The 24885-nt window shown below is 38.8% G+C and overlaps 3 protein-coding genes across 10 annotated transcripts in view; 2 read left to right on the top strand and 1 right to left on the bottom strand.

Annotated features, from left to right (window-relative positions):
• Window positions 1–13164, top strand: part of LOC102217376 (cyclin-dependent kinase 17-like) — a 47946-nt gene extending 34782 nt beyond the window's left edge. For 3 of the 8 annotated variants that reach the window (XM_023331981.1, XM_005811221.2, XM_005811223.2), the window contains 13 exons: window positions 4147–4203; window positions 4293–4407; window positions 4549–4643; window positions 4727–4789; window positions 5171–5294; window positions 5928–6048; window positions 6607–6704; window positions 6805–6910; window positions 7072–7114; window positions 7204–7294; window positions 7378–7455; window positions 8177–8298; window positions 10270–13164. In XM_023331981.1, the coding sequence (XP_023187749.1) occupies window positions 4147–4203; window positions 4293–4407; window positions 4549–4643; window positions 4727–4789; window positions 5171–5294; window positions 5928–6048; window positions 6607–6704; window positions 6805–6910; window positions 7072–7114; window positions 7204–7294; window positions 7378–7455; window positions 8177–8280 (1095 nt within the window). In that variant the 3' untranslated portion in view covers window positions 8281–8298; window positions 10270–13164. The other 5 variants (XM_023332004.1, XM_023332025.1, XR_002752621.1 and 2 more) reach the window with 4 other exon arrangements.
• Window positions 13165–13978: 814 nt separating this feature from the next.
• On the bottom strand, window positions 13979–14903 carry LOC106700020 (parapinopsin-like). Its single transcript, XM_023341868.1, is given in 7 exon segments — window positions 13979–14116; window positions 14195–14364; window positions 14367–14400; window positions 14482–14590; window positions 14592–14711; window positions 14799–14831; window positions 14833–14903. Coding segments are annotated over 7 exon segments (675 nt in total).
• Window positions 14904–16450: 1547 nt separating this feature from the next.
• ddx20 (DEAD-box helicase 20) lies at window positions 16451–22574 on the top strand. Its single transcript, XM_014473386.2, has 11 exons — window positions 16451–16663; window positions 16928–17022; window positions 17716–17884; window positions 17983–18097; window positions 18184–18326; window positions 18415–18553; window positions 18669–18727; window positions 19911–19993; window positions 20111–20216; window positions 21120–21221; window positions 21312–22574. The coding sequence occupies exons 1-11, from the start codon at window positions 16468–16470 to the stop codon at window positions 22403–22405; spliced, it is 2301 nt and encodes a 766-aa protein (XP_014328872.1). The 5' UTR covers window positions 16451–16467; the 3' UTR covers window positions 22406–22574.
• The last annotated feature ends 2311 nt before the right edge of the window (window positions 22575–24885 follow it).

Here is a 24885-nt window from a genome sequence, read left to right as displayed (position 1 = left end):
CTGTGTTTGAAATCAAATTTAGCTTGCTCCACCGATACACATCTTCAAACCAGATTACCAAATGCCTTGAAATTCGAGATGATTTGACCTCCATCGATCATATTTGCTGTAATTATTGAACAGGGCCACTACACTGCCTCATACTCCCTCCTTTAAGCGGTTTGCAGCTTTTCTGCAGGACTCTTGCAAAGATGAAAGCAAAGAACAGTTGCTGCAGTTGCTCAGAGGTCTGCAGGAAAATAGAAGGTGTAAAGTTGAAGCAGAGAAAGATTATAGCAGTAGTTTGCTGTAAAATTAGGCTGTGTTCATGTGGAGCTTTTTGGGTCTGTCGACCTGTGTGTGTAGCTGTGGATCTTCTGGGTTGTTAAATGTATGTGATGTAATAGAGCAATCAATAATTCAGCAGCAGTGTCAGACTCATCTGCCACAGCTCCTTTCCTGAATAGGATTTCACTCCAGGACACCTTGAAGTGAGCCACTGAGTGAGGATAAGAAACAAAATACAGCAAGGGGATGAGAAGGGAATAATGGCCTTACAAACAGAATGGCTCTGGTTAAAAAAGTTTTATCCACTGTATGCCTTGTCCTTGGAAAGCAAGATCACAGCTAGATTTATGTAAATAAGGCTTTTTTATTGTAACATTTTACACGTTTCTTTTTTACATATACAAATACTTCAGCTAAATCGAGCCTTTATTCTGTTTTGAAGTATCTGTGTGTTTTTCTCTGTGCTGCTGGTGTGTTTGCTACTTGTTACCGTAATGTATGTAGATGGCATGTGTCTGGTGTCACATACCAGATACCCTTATTTGAAACCTTGTATTTTGATCACCAAGCCTTCTCCTGTGTAATGCAAGTGAATTTGGTTGGTATCAGTTTTCGGTCATAGCTGTTGCCCGTAGATAATCAATAATTTAAAGCAGGGCATTGAGATTACACAGTGCTGTGCGATAACTTGGTGTTTTATTTCAAAGCACAACATTTCCACAGCCATTACAACTGGTTAAGATGTGTAAAATCTTTTTTTTTTTAAATGTTTCATTTGTGTATTTGATCTCACACTGAAGATTATTAGAAAAAATAAAATAAATATATATATAGGCTATATATATATATACTTTTTTTTCAGCAAAAACGGTAGCCATTTTTATTTCATCGAATGTAAACAGTCTGCCAGTAAAATAACATTTTACACAATGAAGATGTAGGTTGGATTGAAAAGCTTTTTTTTTCCAAAAACTGTTCTGTAGTATTAGGGGGTTTGCAATTTGTTTATAGAAATGTTCTAACATGACCTGGGCTCGTCATGTTAATAAAAGGGCTTTTCTTTACTCTCGCCTCTCATTGCCATCCTCCACTTCTCTTTGCAGAAAGCTGTCATTTTCTCTCTCCCACTCAAACACTCTCGATCCATCTCTCTCACAGCATTAAGCTTTCTTACAAGCAGCACAAAAAGAACCATAATTGCAAATGAAATGCTGTTGAAGTAATGGAGTTTTCTTCTCACTACACATTTTGCAGACATGTCAGCTCTTGTGTTTCCTGCTTGAAGTTTCTCTCTATACATCAGCCTCCACTGTCCCTGCACAGACTCATGCAAAGCTCGTGCTCATATTGTCCCGTTAGTTTAATTTAGTCTCTAAAACTTGTTCTGACCTAGTTTTGCTGAGTAAGCTCACTGAAGCGTTAGGAAAGAAATGAACCCGATGCCATCGAAAGCATATGCAAGCAAGTACACACTCACTCACTCACCCCCTCACTCACTTACATACTGCTTGCAAGTGCACAAAGCATTAAGTACTCAGAGGGCAAACCATATGAAGAAAGTAGGTTTGATGCAAAAAGCTTAGTCTGTCTTGGTTTTAGGGATACTTGAAGTAGACAAGAGCCATTATGGATTTTTAAAATATTACTATTACTTGTAATATAGGATTGGAATAGGGTTAGACTGAGACAACGTGGTAATAATGTAGATTTTTTTCCTTATAGGTTGAATTTTGCTCATGAAAATGACTCGGTCAGAAGAGAGTCACTAATTCACATTGGAGCTTGAAGTATGTCTAATTCATAATCCATACAGTTTTATATGAAGTCGACCCACCCAGTGCACCTGAAAGCACCTTCCAGCTCTTCTAGGGAACCTTTCCACAAGGTTTATTAGTGTGTTTATGGAAGCGTGATATTTGAGTACTGCATTTGTGAGGTCAGACACTGCTGTCGGAGGAGAAGGTCTGGCTCAGAGCCTGCGCTGTAATTTAGCCCGAAGATCTTCAAGTTGAAGTCAAGACTTTTCACTGACCAGTCAAGTAGTTCCACACCAAATTTTCTGATCTATAACTTTATATACCTTGTTTTGTGCATTGATACACAATGGAATCATATTTGGGGTGGATACCAAGACATATGTTCACAAAGTCATAGTCATTGCCAACAGGTACAAAAGCAGTGTATTCTATTGCAGATTTGATTAAATTAGGTACATTATGCACGGCACTATGCGCGAATCCCCACAGACGCAATCATTTGTTTCATTCTGTTCCTGTTTCCGAACTTGCTAAAATGTTGGCACTCCCCTTACAGAGATCACATGCTTCATCAGCTAAGTTGGTCAAGTTGGACATCCCTCCCCCTGCACAAGTACAAATGCATGCACTGACTTGGCATTCACATGCATGGTATGATAGGATAATGGGGTTTGCTGCACAGACAATTAAAACTTGTTTTATATATGTTCATTTGACAGAGACAAGTAAACAAGAGGCAGAAGGAAACACCCTGACAGGCCTGTGGCTGTCGCGGCTTGACATAGCTTTTTCTATTAATAATTCATGCCCTGGAAGCCCGGGGGTGACATACAGTGAGAGTCAAACCTCTTGGATATTAACTCAAGACAGGACTCATCCAGAGTTTACTCTGATGGGCAAAATACCCTGTGGATCTTATAGAAATTGTTAAAAACATACAGTAACCATGTTCACATATTTGTCTCTGTTTAGTCTAATTTCTTCAGATATGTAGAAGGCTGACAACACACATGTTACAATAAATAATTACACTCATCAGAATTTTTTTAGGTACACCTCTTCAATTGCTTGTTCACACAAATAGCAAATCAGCCAGTCACATGTCTTCAAGACCTGCAGTTGGTAAAGATGATTTGCTGAAGATGATTTGCTGAAGTTCAAGTATCAGAATGGTGAAGAAAGGGAATTAAAGAGACATTGAAAGTGGCAAAGTTGATGGTACCTCACAGGCTGACGATTTACTGAGACTTTCACACACAACCGTTACTACAGTTTACAGAGAATGTAAACTGTAATAACATTTCATAGTGTCGGCAGTTCTGTGGAAAATAACAAATTGGAAAACTTTGTCTTGTCTGATGAGTTTTGATTTTAGCTGTGACATTCAGGTGGTAGGGCAAGAATTTTTTTGTACATATGAAAGCATCCTATCTTGTATCACCAATTGATAGGATGGTGGTGCAATGTGGAGAAGATATTTTGTTGGCACATTTTGTCTGGTTAGTGCAAATTAATTATAGTTTAAATGCCACAACTTACCTGAGCATAGTTACTGATCATGTTCGTTATTTTTATGACTGCTGTATACTCATCTTTTGATTGTAGCAGGTCAATGCACCATGTAATGAAGCTAAAGGTCATTCCAAACTGGTGTCTTGAACATATCAGTGTTCCCAATAGCCAGCATAGTTACCAGATTTTATCTATGCCATGAAGAATTAGGGCAGCTTTTGTGCAACATAGAGTTTCAGTTGAGTACTCGGAAAGTTGTCAGAAAACGTTGTCACTGAGTGTATATTTTTCTTAACAAAAATGGTTTAACTTTACGAAGATTTGTATTGATGGCAGGTCTTGTAGGGGTTGCACTTTTAATTAGGCACAAATGAACCTATGTATTAAAATTGGACTTGGTGACTCAGATTCTTCCCAGACATAGCTGGATTTGACTTCCAACAACCATGACACAGAGGATTTCAAGAGACAATTAGCGTAATGAACTGCTAAAGGCTTGCTTTACCTGCAAATAAGATGCACTGAAAACGGATCCAAACTGGCACAGTGACAACGTGACAAGATCCAGTGAATCAGCCTGACTTAACCCATCTTTTCTGTCCTCCTGTAGTCTGAAATTGGCTTTGGGAAACTTGAGACGTACATCAAACTGGACAAACTGGGCGAGGTTAGATCAATAATGAAAATGAGTTCAATCGATATTCAGCTCTCAGATTTTAGATTTCACAAATGCACTCACGCTTTCCATGTGTGCAGGGCACCTACGCTACAGTGTTTAAAGGCCGAAGCAAGCTGACAGACAATTTGGTAGCTCTGAAAGAGATACGCCTGGAGCATGAGGAAGGAGCACCCTGCACCGCCATAAGAGAAGGTACTGCACTCCAATCAAAACATTCATCCTACCCCTAACATAAACATAACACAACATATGCTAAGAAGAATAATTGACTTAATTGTTGTAAAAGGGATATCAGTGTAAGTTCTTATGGCTCATTTTGTTTCTTCTTTTAAGTGTCTCTGCTGAAAGACTTGAAACATGCTAATATTGTCACCCTCCATGACATCATCCACACTGACAAGTGCCTCACTCTGGTGTTTGAATATCTGGTAGGTACCTACTAAGCCGCACAGAGTGTTTTAAGGACAACCATGTTCATAACCTTAATGTGTCTTCCTTCCACCTTTAACAGGAAAAAGATCTCAAGCAATATATGGATGACTGTGGGAGCATCATGAGTATTCACAACGTCAAGGTAGCTTTCAGGTTTTGCATCTGTTGGGTACAGAAAAGCATGATTTAAAAAGAAAATCAATTTCTATTACTGAAGGAAGAGAGCTCCTTTTTTGTCTGAGGAAAAGATGGGTCAAAAATACTCACAAATCAGGGAACTAATACAGTGAAATCAGTTAGGATTCTTAATTAATGTGGTTAAATTGTACTTGAATTATTAATTGCTTCTTAATTAATAAGAAGCAATTAATACCACTAGGTATAACTGCCACTAGTTATACCTAGTGGTATATATTGTTTTAATAGAAGTATTTTTAGGTTACGAAGGAGAGAATGATATCTCCACTCATACCGCCTATTTTTTGTAACTACATTAAGTCATATACTCCTTTTGCCTCTTCAGATCTTCTTATTCCAACTTCTAAGAGGTCTAGCCTACTGCCACAGAAGGAAGGTTCTCCACAGAGACCTCAAACCCCAGAACTTGCTCATCAACGAGAAAGGAGAGCTAAAGCTGGCAGATTTTGGTAAGGCATCATTTAACTGTCTACAAGCAGAATGTGGTCTGCCGCTGTTTGAACTCACTGAACCTTTACTTGTAAAAAAAAATCAAAATCCTCAAATAAAGTTTTAGGATTCAACATTTAAATTTGTTGAATTCCCAGAAGTAATTGCAATATTTTTACTTAAGAAAAAAAACAAACTTTTACCTTTGTTATGTTGTTATGTGGCTGAACGACAAACTTCCTTTAAATCAGAACAATAACTCTTTATTAGTACTAAAAAATATATATTTTGTTGTGTTTTGTTGTCACAAGAGTTTGAAGATTAACAATGAGACTATTATTGTGAAACCAACAATTTTTGCTTCTTAAATTGAGACTATTTCTCAGACCCAACAGCTTACTATAGTATAGTATGCTCACCTCCACATTCAGAATGAACTGGTTGCAGAAATCTACCCAACACTGCCCTCCTCTGGTAAAACATGGAAGACGACACACTGACTTAAAATCTGTTCAAAATAATCTCCAAACACTTAAAATGTAAAACATATTTACGTATTAATAAGGATATATAAGGGTCAATACATTTTTTAAGCAATATTGTTTTTTGTAAGTTGTGAAAATATTTTATGAAAAAATTGTGTTTCCGTTTAGGTTTGGCTCGGGCCAAGTCTGTCCCAACAAAGACGTACTCAAATGAAGTTGTGACGTTATGGTACCGACCCCCAGATGTTCTCCTGGGCTCAACTGAGTATTCTACACCCATTGATATGTGGTGAGAAAACATATCAGCTCAACAAATACTGAGATATTTACTGTTTGTTTGTGGGAGGGAGGGGTCAGGGAGTCTATACATTTTCCTCCATTACAGCTAAATTTCAAGATTTAAAAAATTGAAACGTAGTCAGAAAAAGAACATGCTACTGTTTACTTTTCCTTTGTCACACCGGTGTTGTTAGTTTCAAGGTGATAGGTACTGTAAATTGTGGTTGCCTTAAACTAAATTTTTCAAATGATCAAATGCTTTCTTCATATGTAGACATATTTGGTGTAAAATCTAAGGTTTTATTACTCTTCCTGTTGGTGCTTTGTTTTATTTTCCCAGAGGCTTCACTGTTTAGAAGCATAGTGTTTGCTAATAGACAAAGCTTACAAAAATTATTAAAATGTCATGCTCTACAGTTAGTTGCATCATATAAGATTCATAAGGCTTCGTATTAAAGCCAATTTCTCTCACCTAACACTTTAATGCTGACTCATGTGTGGTTTTCAATGCGTTTTGCCTTACGTGCTCTAATTCTTACCTGAACCGTATTTTATCTTACTCTTCCAGGGGCGTTGGTTGCATCTTCTATGAAATGATCACAGGCAGACCTCTGTTCCCTGGATCGACTGTGGAGGATGAACTACACCTCATATTTCGTATTCTTGGTGGGAAATCCATCAGATCTGGATGGTTTTTTTGTCTTGTCATTTTATGTTTTTGATTGAGTACACTCCACACTCTAACTATTACTTTTCCCTCCAATAGGTACTCCCACAGAAGCAACATGGCCTGGAATAACAACAAGTGAAGAGTTTAAAACATACAATTTCCCCCGCTACCATGCTGAACCCATTGTCAACCACGCACCCAGGTACTCTTAAGACAGCCTGTGTGCTTCTTGTTAAAGTTCTTGTGATATTTTAGATATGAAAAGATGAAGTATTAGATTTGTTTGAAAGGAGTTTTGGCAGATTTAATCAGGAGCTCACATACCTTCGTCTCACTCCCCTTTTTCTTCTCTCTATGTCACAGGATAGACAGCGATGGTCTTGACTTGCTGTTAAAGCTTTTACAGGTGAAGTACCTTTTTTTTTATTAATGAAGGAGAGGCACTCTAAGAAAAGTAAGGATAAATAATTACCACCCCTGTCTCTTTATCACCAGTTTGAAGCAAAGAATCGTGTATCAGCTGAGGAGGCACTAAGACACCCGTATTTCAAAACTCTGGGAGAGCATGTTCAATCATTGCCTGACAGTGAGTGCTAATATTATGACCTGAATATTCACCTTTCAACAAAAACTGTCTCATTATGCTTTTCTGTGTCTTTGTGTTTTTAGCTGCTTCCATCTTCTCCATAAAAGGCATCCAACTGCATAAAGATCCAGGGAAGAGGTCCTCACTTCACCCAGAATCAAGTAAGTCCCCGATAATAAACAGAGGAAGGAAAGACCAACATTTAGGACACCTTTACTTAATTAGGACAACAGGACTTGTTCCCTGTCTCTCTCCTCTTCACTTTCCTTTTTCTCTGTAAGTGTTGCCTTTATGTTGTGTGTCATAACACTGTGTGGTCTTGTCACAAAACAGTTCTTCTTCATAAGGTCCATCCTCTAAACCCTAAATATCAATATGTATCAATCATAAAGAGGTTCAAAGTGTATAGTAAACATTGGCTTTCTGGAATTTTGACTGACTGTGAGTAATTGTAAAGGCTTGTTACACAACCTCAGCTGTACTTTCTTCATTAATCTTTCAAACACAATTTTTGCTATGCACATTAGCAATTCAGGTGTATATGTATGGCATTTTGTAGTCATCTTTAGTTTCTAAATTTGGTTCAGAAACTAGCAAAAAAATAAAATGCCGATAATACATACTGTTTTAACGGTTCCAGCATTTTTCTAGTGTTCCTGTCTTTTAGTCTCAGTCTGTGTTTGTGCATCTTGTTTTACTTTTTGTTGTCTTTTTGTCCTGTTCAAGTAAACCGTCTTTTCTCTTTGGTACCCATGCGCTCTTCTTCTGCTCTGCTCATCTTTGCCTTAATCCTTTCTCTAACCTCCCTTGTGTTCCTGCCTTAAACTCTTCCATAACACCTCAATATTCCCAACCTTCCCCGTTCCCTGACCCTTAAAAAAGCAGTGGCCCATAAGCTAGGCTCTGCACCCTCGCAGTACTTCCAGAGAGAGGCAGCCAATCCCAGGGTTCAGAGTCACAATCTCTCCTCCACTTCCACTGGCTGACTGGGCCCTAACAATCTGGTAAATACTGTCTCTTCCTCTCAGACTGTCTTCTATTCACTTATCCTTCTCCTGTTGCTGTTTGGCATTTCTTCTTCTTTCAGCACCTTGTCTTTGTTGCAGACTGACTTTATGTGCACCTTACACCACACTACATTACTGTTTCCCATCACATTTTGTTCTCTTATTCCATTCTCTGAGATGTTTGTCACCTTGAGGTTTCATCGTTTTAATTGTTTTCTTGAAAGAGGTTTTCTCTGCTGTTTTATATAACTTCTCTCGTCTACTGTATTTTGCCATACTTTAAAGCCCTGAACCTAGAAGCTTCATCTCAGTTTCCTTTTTCTTAGTAAAAAAGGAAACTGGCAGTGCTTATTTCAGGATTCAATAAAGTTGTGGTACAAAAGGAGTAATCAGAAATCTGGTTATTGCTTGACTGTTTTCATTTGCAGTCCTGTTTAGGTTTCTTCAGCGGGAGAATTAGCATTTTCATGAGTCTGTAAGTTTAGATTTTATGAGGAGTGGATTTGTTTTTTGTCTTTATTAGCATGGAAATGTGTGTTTTCATGTTTTATTGTTGTGTTTTGCAAGTACTGGTAAGTATGGGCAACTGTTAGAGAAACTTTATGACACAAATAACAGAGGGAGTTTTCTTTGCTGTAGTTGAAATGCATGTACACTTAGTAAAACCACAAATTTCAAAGTTGTTTTATTGGGATTCTGTATGTGCAATATAAAGTAAAGTCAAGAATGGATTCTTAGCTTTTATATGATCCAGGTTTTTTCCCAAATGATCACCTACTCACTGTTAAAAAAGTTGTGCAAATTCAAGTAGTCAGGTTAAAAACTGATAGAAAGTCTAGTTGTTAGAGAGGAAGTTGACACTATTACTGTTGTTTTATAGCAAAAATACTTAACGAACAGAAGTACAAAGATACCAGTTTGCAAGGTACACTTAATTCGAAGAAACCAATCTATATATTTACCAATGTTTGTTGACACTATTCTGCATATAAGTTTATCCATTTAGTATTTATGATTTGGATGGCAGCGATTTACTTTTATAGTATAAGATTACCATTTTATTAACCCAGCATTGATAGTTACGTATGTGTTGACTATGTAAGACACTGATGTAATCTATTTCTAGAAAATATTTGTAAATAATTCATTCACATATATTTCTTTTTTACCATGTCACTTTATCTTTTTGAAAGACTAAGCTTAATTTTTTTTTACCACCTAAACTGAAAGAGCAAAAAATTGCTACTGACCTAGCTTTGACCTTTAGGAAAATGGCCCATTCTTACACTCAAATTTGGTATTAGTTTCTTTTCATATGGGGTCAGTACAAGGTGTCCTATTGATGCAGTTGGCCTAACAGCATGACTTCAGTTTTTTTTCTTTTTAAAGTTAAGCGTCTCTGTTTCCCGATGTAGTCTGCAGAGAAATAGAGTAGAAAGTAAATCTGGCAATTATTAACAAAAATTGCAACAGTTCCAATAAAACAAAATGGTTCAAGAAAGGAGTTGTGTGGTACCCCCAAGTGAAGATTAGCAGATGTGGAAAAAGAGAACCTTTACTGAATGTGTACCTTCAAAATCGCAACAATTACTGGTTCAGTTTAATGATTACATACATTTAGATACAGCATGAGTTATGTTTCTCTATTATAGTGTAATATATGTGGATTGTCTGGGAAAATGCAAATTGCAATTTAAAAACTGGAACTAGGAAATGAAATCATTACTTAAATCAGCCTAACTGATGTTTCAGTGTAGCTTGAATTGCAAAGTTTTATATTGGATTGATTTGCTAAATAACGTAAAATTGTTTGTCTGAACATGTAACCAAGTAATTGTTGCAGTTTTGCATGTCCTGTAGTGGTGTTGTTGCTGTCTTCTTGAAGGGAAATGTGCAAACATTTGTGCTCAGAAATGAATCCAAACTCTCTTTCCTCCTCTCTCTCCTCTCCTTCTCTCTCTCTCTCAGGCCAGGGGAAGAACCGGAGGCAGAGTGTGTTGTTTTAGTGCTGGCGGTTAGGTGAGATGCAGAGGGAAGTGACACGTGGAGCTGTCTCATCAAGACGAACATTTACCAACTCTGCCACACACAAACCGAAGGAGCGACGCACACCCTGCCACACAAAGTCATACACTCCTACCAGAGGAAAACAAAGACAAACACACGCACATTCACATTCATGCAGGAAATGTAAAATCACACAAATCAATGGCTGAAGAATTTTAACTTACAGATAAAAGACTCCATTCAACCCTAAAGATGATAATAATAAAGAAAAAAGTGAAGCTGAAAGAAAAGTGGGAGAATATATTTTTCTCCTTGCTGCTACTACCACTGCTGTCCAGAAGAGGGTAGCATTACGATGAGCTGACTCAGATTTGACACAGAACTTGCTGTATCAGTGAGCTGTGAGGAAGAATGAGTCAAAGTGAACACAAATCAAAGGCAAAGAGAGTAAGAGGTGTGCACTCATACTTTCTGCCCGAATTATTGCTGTACATAGATAGAGTAAGCTGTAGACCTCTTACTTTTTTTCATAGCACACCTCAGCCTGAATCCAAACTTTAAAGCATAACACCTCAATCCTAAACCTTTACCTAACTCCTTAAATGATGTTTATCTGTCTTCTTTTATACATCTCTTTTAAAACACACTGACTCACACTAATGGCTCACTTGAAAATGGAGAGTGTGTAGATAATTGGAGTTTACAGAGATAAACATTTGCACCTTATTGCCCAACAGAGGTCAGGGCGGCTGCCTTTCTGTTACCTCATCAGTCACTCCAGCAGAGTAGGATGCCAAGTACACGACTGAACAAGAATCAATTGATAAACCAAAAATGAGCCCATTGAAACGATAGGACATGGATAAGATGTTTTTTTTTTTTTTGCACTACTTTATATTTGAAAAACTTTGCATTCCTGCAATGCTGTAAAAAAAAACAACAACAACAAAAGAAACACTACACTGCAGGATGCTCTTGATCTGTTTCTTTGAGAAGGATAACACTGAAGAGGTAAAGGAAGTGTACAAATCCTCACCTGCTGATTCCGAGACACCTCCCTCCCTCGTCCTTTTTGCCTTGACTGAGAAGTTATTCGTTGTCTCATGTGCAGGTGGTAATGTTAAACTGTCCTCTTTGTATCTGATTTTACCTCCAACTCATGAGTAGACCCTTAAAAACAACTATCTTTTGTCAAACCTTAAGTGTTTTTTCTTTTTTTACTGTTTTACGTTTCTTTTTTTTTTTATCTGTATATATGATCATGAGATTTACTTTTTCAGAAGAAGCAATGATTATTCCAGGATGCTGTTCTCAGTCTTAACAGTGGTTGATAAGCTGGGGACATGTTGCACATTCCTTGAGCTCAGGACTTTTTGCTCGTGTTTATTCTGTGGGTGCAGGTGAGGTGCAGGTGATCGCGTGTTTCCCCAGGAGAGCAAATCATGGTCTGAAGTCCTTTGCAATGCTGGTTTAAACTGTATGTAAGGAATTTCAGTCTGTGTTGTCACTCATTCTCTGTTAGCTCCACTGTCACTTGCTGTTCAGAGACTACCTTACATTGCGTCCTTTCCCGTCATCTTTTTCAGCATGTTTCTGTATTAAACACACGTTTTTATGTTGGTATGTGGAGTAGCTGCTGCAGGACGTGTTGCATGGGAAATGATTTTATCACATGAATATTACATCCTACAACACATAGAGTGAACCAGAAGACTGTACCAAAAGCATCGCAAAGACAATGACAACACAGTGTAGTGTAAGAGTGTGAAGTGCTGGCTGAGACCAGAGAGGTTATACAACAAACCTTACTCAGCTGAGACACAGTATTCAGGCACTCAGGCATGCAGGGTCCTCCATTTGTCCTGCCACGCCTTTGTAAAAAGATGGGAATAGCCAAATCAATTGGAAAAAAAGAGATTAAAATACAGCAAAAAAATTATATTTTATTGCAGTCATCTAATCTGAAGTGCAGTTGAAGTCGTAGAACAATTATTTAATTTTAACATATTCATTCAGCAGAAAAACGTAATTTATATTTACTCCTTTTACAAAATTAATAGCTATTTCAATTAATTAATTGTAACCGAAGTTATTTTGTATTTAGATTTTAACCTAAATACAGCAACAACTTTCAATTTTTCATTTAACTTTTTATCTTTTTGTTATGACTTTGTATGCGTAAGTCATAAAATCTATAGTTAGAACAACAATTAAGTTTAAAAACAACTGAACTCAAGTTAATTTGTTATCGTGGACATTAAGGGAGGTAAAAAAATATTCTACAAGTCATTGTTAGAGAACTTCTGCAGAATTTTCTGTGAGATTATGTCACTGCAATAAAAAAGAATAAGTAATTTGAATCATTTTAGTTCCTCCATACTTTTTACTTGGTGTGCCAGTAAGTGTGGATGACACTGCAGTGTTCATTCATCCATTTTGGTATTACAGGCTGCCAGAACTGGACGAGCAACGCCGCTCCTCCCAAGCACCAGGTGTTCAAGCACACAACTGTTTTTACACACCAGTTAGTTGACTTGTCAACTAGTACCGTTTCTGTCAGAAGGCCTGAGTCTCATCTGCTTCGGACACTGACCTTGGGTTGTTTCTGCATTTTCTCTGAAATGGATTTAGAACAAAGTCAAGCGATCCCACGCCCTTGCCTGTTATAAGGACTACTTATTTTCCTAGAGTGTGACAGTATGTAGCATGTACATAGATGATTCCTCACTCTGTATATATAGAAATGTACAGGTTTGATACAGCTATTCACATTCTAGATTTTTTTCCCCTTTTTTTGCTTTCTTTATTAAAAGTTCTAGCAATATTTCTGTAATCAATAAAAAGCCATGAAAATTGTTTGATTGTACATGTGTTTATTTGAGAAGGTGGCATAACTTTCTGATCAAACCGTAATACTTGATGATAAATATATGTGATTTGATTTTCCAGCTCAACACTGAATCAGACATAACAATTATGTATGTTACGTAGGGAAATGACATGTATTTAATTGTTATTTTTAAAATAATTATTCACCTTAGACAAAGAAAAAAAAAGCTAATGTTGCTGAATTTCAGCTTTGTTTTATTCCATGATGTTGCAGATAATAAAACCCATACTGAAGCGGTTAAAAATTAATTATGTTGTACCCAAATGTTCAGAATGTCTAAAAAAAACTCTGGAAACAATTTTAGATTTTTTTTATGTTTGGGGCTTATCCACTTCCAAATTAAACGGTACCCATCATGCTTTTAATTTATTAAACTTAAGTTTGTGACTCGCCTCCTCTTCTCCTCTCAAGTAAATCTGCTGCGACACTGCAAGGCAACCAGGCCCTCACTGTTATTTGTTTAAGCTGGCAGCACTGTAACAACAACTAATAGTAATTGTAATTTAACAAGAAATTTTACAAACAGAAACAGCGGACAATAAATTAAATTCATCATATCACAAAATCATTCATATCAAATAATTAAGTACAGATAAACAAATATAGTGAAAAGCAAGCTAATGGTAAATATTTCAAAACTTAACATAGTAACCCATGGAGACAACTGGTTGGTTTCTTTTCACAGTTTTTTTGTACATTTTTTAACAATATATCTGACGTTTGGTGGCAGTATGTAACTGTATAACTCACTATTTAAACCAATGCTTCTAAAAGTCTTTTTTATTCTTTTGAAGATTGTTCCAGAACAACCTTGTTTTTATTTACTGAAGCAACAGTGGTGGTAGCATCAGATATCTGGGCTTCAGAGGGCCACGGGCTCCATCCACACAGAAGAGCAGGAACGACATAGCCCCGAAACTGAAAGGCACAGACCTCTTGGTATATGGTTTGCTGTTTTGTGTTTGTGTGTGCAGATGAATAGTGATGAAGCGTTACCTGTCTGTTCATGAAAATATAGATGATGGGGTTGTAGACAGTGCTGCTCTTGGCTAAATAAACAGCTATGGTGACAATGACAGGGTCTATATAAAGATTAGAGTCCATGATTACAGCCAGGGCCATTGCTGCATAAGGCAGCCACGTGACCAGGAAGGTCACATGTAGTAAGTCCTCCTACTCTCAGAAGTTTGCAACTTGGTGACCTGTGGAACCACATAGAGGATGTTACTGTGACAGAAAAAGGCAGTGTGCAAAGAAGTACATTCAGAATGTGCACTGCTCACCTGGTGAAGGGTCCATAAAAGTCTGGAGTAGGACACTATGACTGTGGAAAAAGGCACTGCAAAACACAAAGAGAAGTAAATAACGATGTAGGACATGTTAGCAGCATCACCAGTTTGCTCCGCAGGAAATTTTAACTCCTTCCAGGTCATAATTTCCCCATCCAAACAGAGGCAGGGTGTTCCACACAAATGACCAAACCCAGGAAAGGGTCACGCCTGCGACTGCATCCCTGTGGACGACATGAGCAGCATGTTGAAGGAAACATTATTGTAGTTTTTACAGAGTTAGTGTGCTAAAAGATGTTGATACATTTCACCTGGTCTGGAAAAGAACAGCCCCCCTGGGATAACAGCACGGTGTAACGTTCAACAGAAATGACAGCTACTGTACAAAGACTTGATATGCCTGTGAAAAGAGACATATTAGAACTTTACTTTGAATTTATAATAAGTGATACAAAAGGATTCTGTCATTCTTATTAAGCTAAATAAGCTGTTCTTAAATTCTGATAATTCAAAATATATTTCAGTCATCATCTTTATTGGTTTATTCCAAATATCTACCAGATGCAATCAATACTAATGAGACTCTTTGAAAAACCAGTTATTTTATATTTAGTTCTTTATGTCTTTTAAATGTAAAACCCTATGTTGTTAGTGTTGGTAATGTAATTTGAGTAATACCAAATTTTATTTGTCTTATTTTTTTTGCCTCGGTTCCGATTCTCTTTTCAGATTCTGGTATCATCTTTAGAGGTGCAATAGATTTTTTTGTCTTTCTTTTGACTAATCATCGCAGTATTATTGCCTTTAAATTCTGAAGAGGGGGAAATTATCTACATTTTCAACAGAAACTAGATTAATCAAGGAATCTGAACTGTGTAAAAAAGCAGCACTGATTTTTTGACTGCTTACATCTTAATTTTCTATAATAGCACCAAGTAGTGGCAGTAAAGATCAGAGGACTGGGAACAAAGCTGTGTGGAACAGCAAAAACTGTCTTCATATCTTTAAAAATGTTCAGTCGTTACAGACATATTTATCTCTAAAGACATCATTGATTTATTTCTTTGATAAAATTGTTTTATTTTTAGAAAGACAATAATTATGGGTTTGCTATATAAAACAATATGCTGCAACTGATATCTGATATAACAGATTACACACATTATGATGCTCTGCCTTTGCTGTGTAGTAAATTTGGAGTACAAAACAAAATGAAGAGCAGGAAGTTTATTTATCAAAATGTGCTGTTCAAATGAAGGATTCCTGAAAAAGTAAATCAACCTTAGAGGATGAAGACACTGAAATACGGCTGCTTTAATAAGATCATCTCTAGCTCCTGCTGATTAAATCTGTAAATCCAGATTATAAAGATAATGCTAATCATATCCTCTTAGACTGCACTTTCCATTATTGCTGAGTTTGATGACAATAAGAGCTTGCAAGAAAATTATGCAAAGGTTTGGTTTTGATAATTTGCTGTTCTTTCCAAACCATTGGATTTTTTAATCTTAACTTTATCAAGGCAGGAAAATCTGATAGAAACATATGAGAAACCTGAATACAATAAATTTATAGGTCAATGTTATAATTGACCTATTATAATTATAATTATAATTTATCCTCTCTTTTCACCTTTGTGTCCAAACAAACATGTTTTGATGAATGGGCATCTAAAATCTGACATACAGACAATAATTTAAGCCATGCATAGTTAAACAATACTCTCTTAACGCGAGTTATTAGATTTCCGTGCTTTTTGAGTAACTGCCATTACACATTTGTAACAACTTTTTATCGTATGGTAGATTATAGCTAATATATAATCTTTGATCATATCTGAGCTACAAACATGGAAAAAACTGACCTGGAAATTCTCTAAAGGCGATTGTATTATCCCTCCCCCGCGGCACTAGAGGGCGCTAAGTCAGTGCTCTCCCGGCGCTTTTAATTTGTTTGAATCCCCGGTGGTAAACAGCAAACATGGCTGCCTCCATGAGGAGAGCAGCTCACGACATAGAAACGCGAAAGAGGACCGAAGATGTGCTTTTGGCGGAGGGGATTGACTTCGGCTCTCTGCTGTTGTCTCAGGCCGTGCTGGACGGACTGTCCTCCGCAGGGTTTCAGAAACCGTCCCCGATCCAGCTCAAGGCGATCCCGCTGGGCCGCTGCGGACTCGGTAGGCGTAGATTAATGTCAGTCAGTGACTGTCTTCATGTGTGCGAATGATATTTGAGCATAAGCATGGTTGCAGTCCGAAATTATTCAGTCTGTAAAGATTATACAAAGGCTGCTGCAGAATAAAAAAAAATGTCAACAGAGGAGCAAAGTCACGCCTGCGATAGATAGATAGATAGATAGATAGATAGATAGATAGATCGGCAGATACACCTGTTTTTGTCCTGCATTGCATGAGATTTTTTTTTTCTTCACCTCGTGTCAGATTTGATTGTACAAGCCAAGTCTGGGACAGGAAAGACATGCGTGTTCGTCACCATCGCCCTAGAGTCTCTAATCTTGGAGAATCCCTCCACTCAGGTGAGTGGAAATAAGCTGGCACTAATGCGTGGAATACATCATTTTATATTTTTATGGATCTTTGGTTAAATCCACTCTATTTTGCTCTGATTCAATTCAGTTTATACATATAGCATCAATTCACAACATGTGATCTCGAAACACTTTACAATATAAGTCAGTTCACCTCAATTGATTGCAATTGATCTTAGTTATTAAACTCTGCATTACGTTCAGTTCATTATTCAAATTGGATAAAACGTTTTCTATGTAAGGAAACCTAGTTGTCTTGAAGCCTTCATTCCTCCTGAATGGGCATGTCCCTCATACCAAGGATGCATGTAATGACACCGTTTAAGAGAAAGAAACCTCCAGTGGAACCTGCCTCGGTGTGAACAGCCATCTGCCTCTGCCAGGACTGGCTGGGGTTTTGAAAATACAGAGCATACACACAAAACAAGAAACAGAGTCACCGATCCAGGAATGACAGACCATAGACAGATGAATAGCGCTACAGACTCTAATTTGAGGTCTCTTTTATCTGATGACTGTAAGCTGCTGATCATGTAAGAGAAGCGTTTTTAATAATCTGAAAGCCTGTCTAGTTTAAATGAACCTGCATTATTTTCTTCCAATCTTGTAAGCTCTTGTCTCACTGTCTTGGAAGCATCCTCTTATTTTTTTTTGCCAATAATAATTTCTCTTCTCCTTTAGGTTCTCGTTTTGGCTCCGACACGTGAGATCGCCGTGCAGATCCACTCGGTGGTGATGGCCATCGGCTGCGCCATGGAGGGCCTGGAGTGTCATGTTTTCATCGGGGGCCGGCCTGTGAGCCAAGACAAAGCCCATCTGAAGAAGTGTCACGTCGCCGTGGGCTCCCCTGGTAAAAAGCCTGAAGGATGCTGATGAACATGAACTCCTCATATTGTTGTTATGGTGATGTTTGTTTCTAATGATATTGTTCTTGGTTCGCTTTCTCAGGTCGCATTAAGCAGCTGATTGAGCTGGGCATGTTGTCCACCGGCAGTGTCAGGCTGTTTGTCCTGGACGAGGCAGACAAGCTGCTGGAGGAGGGCAGCTTCCAGGAGCAGATAAAGTCAGAACAGTTCAGCGCAGATTGTTGCTAGAATTCAAAACAGAGTTCATAAATTGACCCATCTCTGTGCTTTCTCTCTTTCTCAGCTGGATCTTCTCATCCCTGCCTGTCAACAAGCAAATGCTTGCACTCTCTGCCACCTACCCAGAATCCCTTGCTCAACACCTTACCCGCTACATGAACGAGCCCACTTTTGTTAGACTCAATCCGAGCGACATGGGCCTGAAAGGTAAGACGCTTTTGACAGTAAAGATCAGATTCTGACGCTTGAAATCAGCTGTTGACTTTGAAATGAGGATGATCTGCTGTTTGCTCAGGTCTGAAGCAGTATTACAAGCTGCTCCAGTCCCATCCACTGCCTCACAAAGTCTTTGAGGAGAAGGTGCAGCACCTACTCGAGCTGTTCAGTAAAATCCCATTTAACCAAGCCTTGGTGTTTTCTAACCTCCACACCAGGTAATAACAGCTTCAATTTTAATATTCCTTTTTACATTTGCTGTTGGATATCTTTATCACAATGAAGAAAAGACACATCAAGATATATTCCTGATATGCTGGATTTCTCCCTCAGGGCTCAGCACCTGGCAGACATCCTGTCCTCCAAAGGCTTACCTGCAGTTTGTATTTCAGGTGAGGTTAAAACTGTGGTATGAAATAAAATAAAGCAAAGGGGGAGAACATTATTAGCCAAAATTTAAAATTAGCAGTGCATATGCATACGAGTCATTGTTTGGTCGAAGCAACCTGTGATTAAAAGAAAAACGGTTACGATTGAGGTCCAAGCGAACGATCTGTGTTAATAAAGGCAAAAAAGATTTCTGTGTGTTTCCGAGCGCTGGAGTTAAATTTGGCAATGAAAATAAATGTAGAATCTAAATATGACACACAGTCTGTCGCAACTAAGATTGAAAACTAAATTTATGTTTGTTTTATTGTCCATAATCTGTATTTATTCCTTCAGTCTAAAGACGTAATGTCACTTCATATTTTTGTTTGTGTAATAAATCCGCTCCAGTCCGCGGTTCAGTTTATTATCATAAAGACGCAGCAGCCGGGTAAATGAGAAATCCTTTCGGAAAGGAAACACTGACATTAGCTTCAGCATTACTGTAGCTTTAGGATTCATAGCACATACCTGTCAACTGTGGATGGACCACAGTGTACTGTTTACCAGTATAATATGAGGAAAATATTGTGATACTTCTGTAATAATACTGATACAGATTAAATTAAGGATGTTTGGAAACTACAATACATGTGAAGCATGTGAAGTGCTTCAAAGCCAGGTACTTCCATGGTAAAAACAAAAGATTTAACCAAACGAAAAAGAAAGTAAATCAAATAAAAATTCAGGATTTCCATTTCAACTTTTTCCCCCCAACAAATAACATGTCTAAGGTTTGATTTTTAAAAAAGTAGAGCAATAAAAATGTAATAATTTGTACATTTAAAAATGTGGAATTAATAAATGAGGCTCTTTTTTATTCATTTGGCATTAGGTTTTTTAAACACCACCTTGTGGTCAGTAGTGTTATTGCTGACTAAAATATCGCCATTTGATGATTGCACAAGCTTTGACCACTTTCTCTCAAGAAGTCAACAGTTCAGTCAAAGTGGCTCTGACATTTAAAACGACACACAGATGTCCCAAAACGTACAGTTGTGCTCATCGGGCCACACAATTTACTGTCTTAGTAGGATAATTAAAAATTTTCTTCACTACATTCTTCATGTAGTGAAAATCAACAAAAGTGGAAATAATAGATGTGATGTGAACTGAAGTGAGTTGTAATACGAGTTCTGATCCCTGTAGGTGGTTTGAGTCAGGAACAGAGGCTTGAGGCGATGTCCAAGCTGAAGCAGTATCAGTGCAGAGTTCTCATCTCCACCGACCTGGTGAGACGAGATGTTTTCCATGAGTCACTCTCCTCTTGGATCTGCATGTGTTTGTCAGCTATCCTCTGCCTTTCTACATGAATAAATTTGGTTCTGTCCTCCTTTCATCTGAGGCAGACTTCCAGGGGAATAGATGCAGAGAAAGTGAACCTGGTGATCAACCTAGATGTGCCACAAGACTGGGAAACCTACATGCACCGAATCGGACGCGCTGGGCGGTTTGGTAGGTCTCCATTAATTAAAGGGAAACAGAAATGTGTGCTGCTTGACCTTCAGCTATTACGTTGGCCCAGGTGGCTGATGATATTACAGGGGAAATGGTTTGCCGAGAAGTTGCATCATTCTTGCAGCATCAACTCTGTGTGCTTCACATTTTTCAGGAAACTAATAGTCCTGTTGCAGACCTGCAGGATGGAAACAGAGCAATTACAAAACATTGCATACAAAAATCCCAAATGTTGTATCTCATTATGATTTTGTGTAATAGATCAACACAACATAGTTGTCAAGTGGGCTAAAAATAAAACATTGTTTTAAAGATAGTTACTGGTGGATTGAAGAGTGGTCTGTGAGGTTCCAGTGTTTTGGGTTTTGTTTAGACCTGTTGGAGTAAGTGAACAAATGAATACAGATTTGTGAAACTTTATATTTTTCTCCCACTTCACAGTTGTCCACTACTATGTCTTCGTTTTTCACACAGAACCCCAATAGAAACCACTGACATTTTGGTTTGGCGTTAAGGAAAAGATTTTCTTCATTTATTCACTGATCCAGATCTTTAGCAAGTAATGTTGCTCTCTTTTTTGACAACGCAACATTTCGACTGAACCACAAATTTAATTTGCCACGACTCGCATCACGGTTACTGCATTAAACATTGTTCTGGAGATTAGCTTGGTTCCCCTCTGTGTCAGCAGCTTTTAAACACTGGCCAAGTTCAAAGGGTTCTGGGTAATCTGCATCTGATTAGAATTACATTGACCCAACCACGGTGCTGTAAAGGGAAGCATTATTTAATCTTACCTTACATGCGCTGTCAGTGTCCCTGGTTACACAACCTTCACTCATTCTTTGACCCTCTCCTGGTAGCATGGGGGTCCTCTTCATAATCTGCCTGTGATTGCAGGCACTCAGGGGATGGCTGTGACCTACTGCTGCCACGGGGAAGAGGAGAACAAGATGATGGCCATTGCTCAGAAGTGTGGCCTCAGTTTGTCTGCTTTACCTTGTGAGTTCTTAAGAAACTTCGTCTTACTTTTTAAGACTTCTAATTGAAAGCAGATCAAGTAAAGTGATTCTCGTCTTGGTTTCATGACAGCCGTCTTGGAGCCTGGTTTGATGGATGAGCCATGCGACTGGGACGTGTGCGCCGACGCTGCCGCTCCAGACACGATCTTGCCGCTGATTTCCAGAACTGTAAAGAAAAAGCGTACAAAGGTCGGAGTCCCAGCGTCTGACGTCACCAAGAATAAAGCTGTAGAGTCCAGCAATCAGAGGCCAGATAAAGCCCAAACAGCAACTCTGATGCCACAGCATGAAGAAGAAAGTGAAAGGCAGGTGACTTCTACCGGGGTGAAGAGTCTGCAGCAGCAGCAGCAGCAGCATCATCCTTCTGAAGTGGCGCCAACTCGGAAAGAGCTACAAGACGCCCTGCCGAAGATCCCGCCCCTAAGCTCATTCAAGACCAGCCGGTCAAAGTTTGTGACGATGGAGGAGGCTGAGCTGGACTTCCACACCTTCATCACTGCAGGTTTGGGGAGGACAGTGGAGGTCATCAGGGAGTTCAGAGGCAGAGAGTCTGGTGATGAGACTGGCTACAATGAGCATGTCATACTGCAGGACGACGGGGCCCCAGCTTTGACCCAAAGCAGTGAACGGTTACAGTCACTTTCTGATTCCTCCAGCTCAGATGTTGGTGTCAGACCCGAAGGTTCGCATGAGACCACAGTAGCTGAGCAAAAGACAGTTTTTAAGCATGTGGCTGGATCTGCATCTACCGTGCCCAAATCCTCTGCAGCCAGAGTCTATGAGCAGGAAACCTGCACAACAAACCCGAGAGCTCCATCTCAGCCTGAGAGGAACGAGTCTGTAAGAAGGAAGCAAGCCAGTCAGAACACACCAGGGCAGAATTGTAGGGAGAAGTCCGCAAAAATAAAAGACAGCAGAAAGTTGCCGGAGAAGATTAAAAGAGAGCCGAAGAGGGAGACTGATGAAGAGGAGTGCATGGAGGCTGAGGAGGACTGGAGCTCTGAGGCGTACTGGAAAGCCTGCTATGAAGCCTGGAGCGACTACTACTCTGCTATGTCCGCTTTTCCAGAGCAGGGCTACCAGAGCTACTACAGCGTAGCTCACAACTGGATGGCCGCGTATCGCATGAATGCCATCTACATGCAGGAACTCATGAAACACTAAGTCAGCATTTCCAGTCATTTATGGTAGAAAATATCTGCAATCAGTGACCGGACACAACAAGAAGGTTTGGGTCGAAATGATGCTCTCCAATTCTGTATTCCTTAGTTAATTCATACCACATATGTGTTTTCAATAATTTTTTGTAATAAATGATCCCGACTTAACTATTTACGGTATTTCAAATCCCATTCTGTTCAGTCAGGCTTTTTGTTTTTGACTTGAAATCGTCGTATCAGTGTATGCTGTGTATGCTGGGTTTGCATGGTGTACACTTACAGAAGAAGTTTAACCCGTGGCCACTCGTCTCCTCCTTCCCCTGATTACAGGTCAGTTAACTTTTCTACCAATTCGTCCAGTCAGCGGTACACCATTTCTTCACCTGAAGCATTTTGTGTTTCTGATTTAAGCAGAGGAATAAACAGTAACCGCAGCAGGATTTCTTAGAAATATGTGAAAAAGATGTCTGTAATATCTTACCTAATCTGAGCCATGGAAAAAAAAAACACAAGCAAAGCTGCTTTTCAACACATCAATAGCCTTAAAAAATCTAAATCTGCATAAATCTAGTTTTCATGTCAATTTTCTGTTGGGCATCCACATCATCACTGACCCCTCCTGGTGAAGGCAAAAAGGATTTCTGTTTTTTTTTTTATTTTTATTTTTTAATGAGACAGGATTATTGAGCTTCTTAAAGATCCTGGGGGTGTTGATGATGAAGAGGATAGTTGAAGATGCAGAGTCAAAAGTTCCTGCTGTTTGTCTCGGCCGCCGTGGACTTCCTGAAGCGCTCTGCAGACGCGCTGCTGCTTCTCTCTGTTCTGCTCTGTGGGAGAGAACGCCAGCTGTTGCTGTACACCCGGCATCGTTCATCCATGAAGACGTGTCAAAATGCGTTACAGTAAATATCGGCATGAGGTGCTCTAAAACAACTGCCTTTTCCTGTAAAACAGAGCAGAAGAAGTAGAGTTTTGAGTTTTGGTTTGGATTTTTGACATGCAGCAAAATTTTAGTTATGACCTTAATGTGATTCTTCCCCACTTTGTCCTTCTTTTATTTTAGGAATTTGGGTTACTTGCTTAAGCCACCTGAACAAGAGGGAGGCAAACTGGAAGAAATTTAGGAGCTAATTTAAAAATAATAATTTATTCTGGCAGAAATAAATTGTAACTGAATATGTCATTTACGCACTGAGTCATGTACATAACAGTAAGACAGGGAACATGCAGAGTGCTGTTTTGTGTCTGTTGTCCACTCTGCTCATAATCAAAGGTTTAAGGAAACATCGACAGTCTGGAGTCCAGCTGCGGCCGGCAGTGACCCTGCTCCTTCATCAGCAGGGTCATCTCAGCAGGCCACTGCCTCTCTGCTGGACAACGACTTCCTCGCCACATAAAGGTCCTGCGATCTTGTTCTGGAATGTTTCTATGCAGTTGTACGCTGGACGTTGTAAAAAAAGAAAGCCAATGCTCTTCCGACAAAATCAGGAAACATTAAGCATATTTTCTCACATAAATCAAACACAAGTCATCACAGTTGCAAACTTAGTTTCATAGAGAGCAAATCTAGCACTTTTTTCAAGACATTGGTGAACCCGACAACGACTGAAGTCATTGTCATTACCCGATCTGAGTCATTACCAACAATGATTCACAAATGCTTTATTATTTAATGGGGATCACAACCATGCTGAGCGCTGTAGCTGCGAAATGTTCTGCCAATAAATTCCATAGTTGAACAGGAGTATATAGTATAAATACAGAAACCTCCACATTTATTGGCCTCTAGTGAAAAAGTAATTTAACAAAAAAACTTTTTGCAGAAACCTAACCTCAGACTGAACGATTCAGAAAAGTCCAACCGTCACCAAGATTACATTTAATTATTTATCAAATAATTTTAGGTCAAATGACTGACACCACTTGCTGCCCCCGCTGCAAAGAGGACAGCATTTGCTCTTTGTTTTTAACCTATAATATTTCTAAAAGCTGGATCATACAGACAGGTAGATTTTTGATCAGTTCAATTTGCACAATCTCTCTGCACCATGCAAAGTTGTTGGAGCTGACCTCACCTAAAAACTGAGATGTTAGTAGAAGGTAGTCTGGTCAGTCTGTATAGATTTAGCCAAATGTTTTTGGATAAGAACCCAATTTCAGCCAATTTCAGATTTTTGACAGACAAATGTCCTGGTAAAGAGCCTGTGATGCTAACTCCTTTCTAAGAAGGATTCTATTCCCTTTAGAAGAGGAACTGGCTCACAGCATCATAGCTCCTCCACTTGCACTTTTCCATATATTTATTTGCCAAACCAAGCTGAAGTGTTTGCTGTTGAAAACCTCAATCATGGGTTCATTTTAACATAGCGTAATGTTCCAGCTAGCATGTAGCAGTCTCCACCCAGAAGCACTTGTGATGTAAGGACAGAAAAAGCTTATATTTAGCTCATATTTAGATTTGTTCTAGAGTGAAATTATGGCACT

This window comes from Xiphophorus maculatus, chromosome 1 (assembly GCF_002775205.1).
Source record: "Xiphophorus maculatus strain JP 163 A chromosome 1, X_maculatus-5.0-male, whole genome shotgun sequence".
Lineage (NCBI taxonomy): Eukaryota > Metazoa > Chordata > Actinopteri > Cyprinodontiformes > Poeciliidae > Xiphophorus > Xiphophorus maculatus.
The sequence above is the reverse complement of the archived record's forward strand: the minus strand, read 5'-3'. Positions and strand labels throughout refer to the sequence as shown.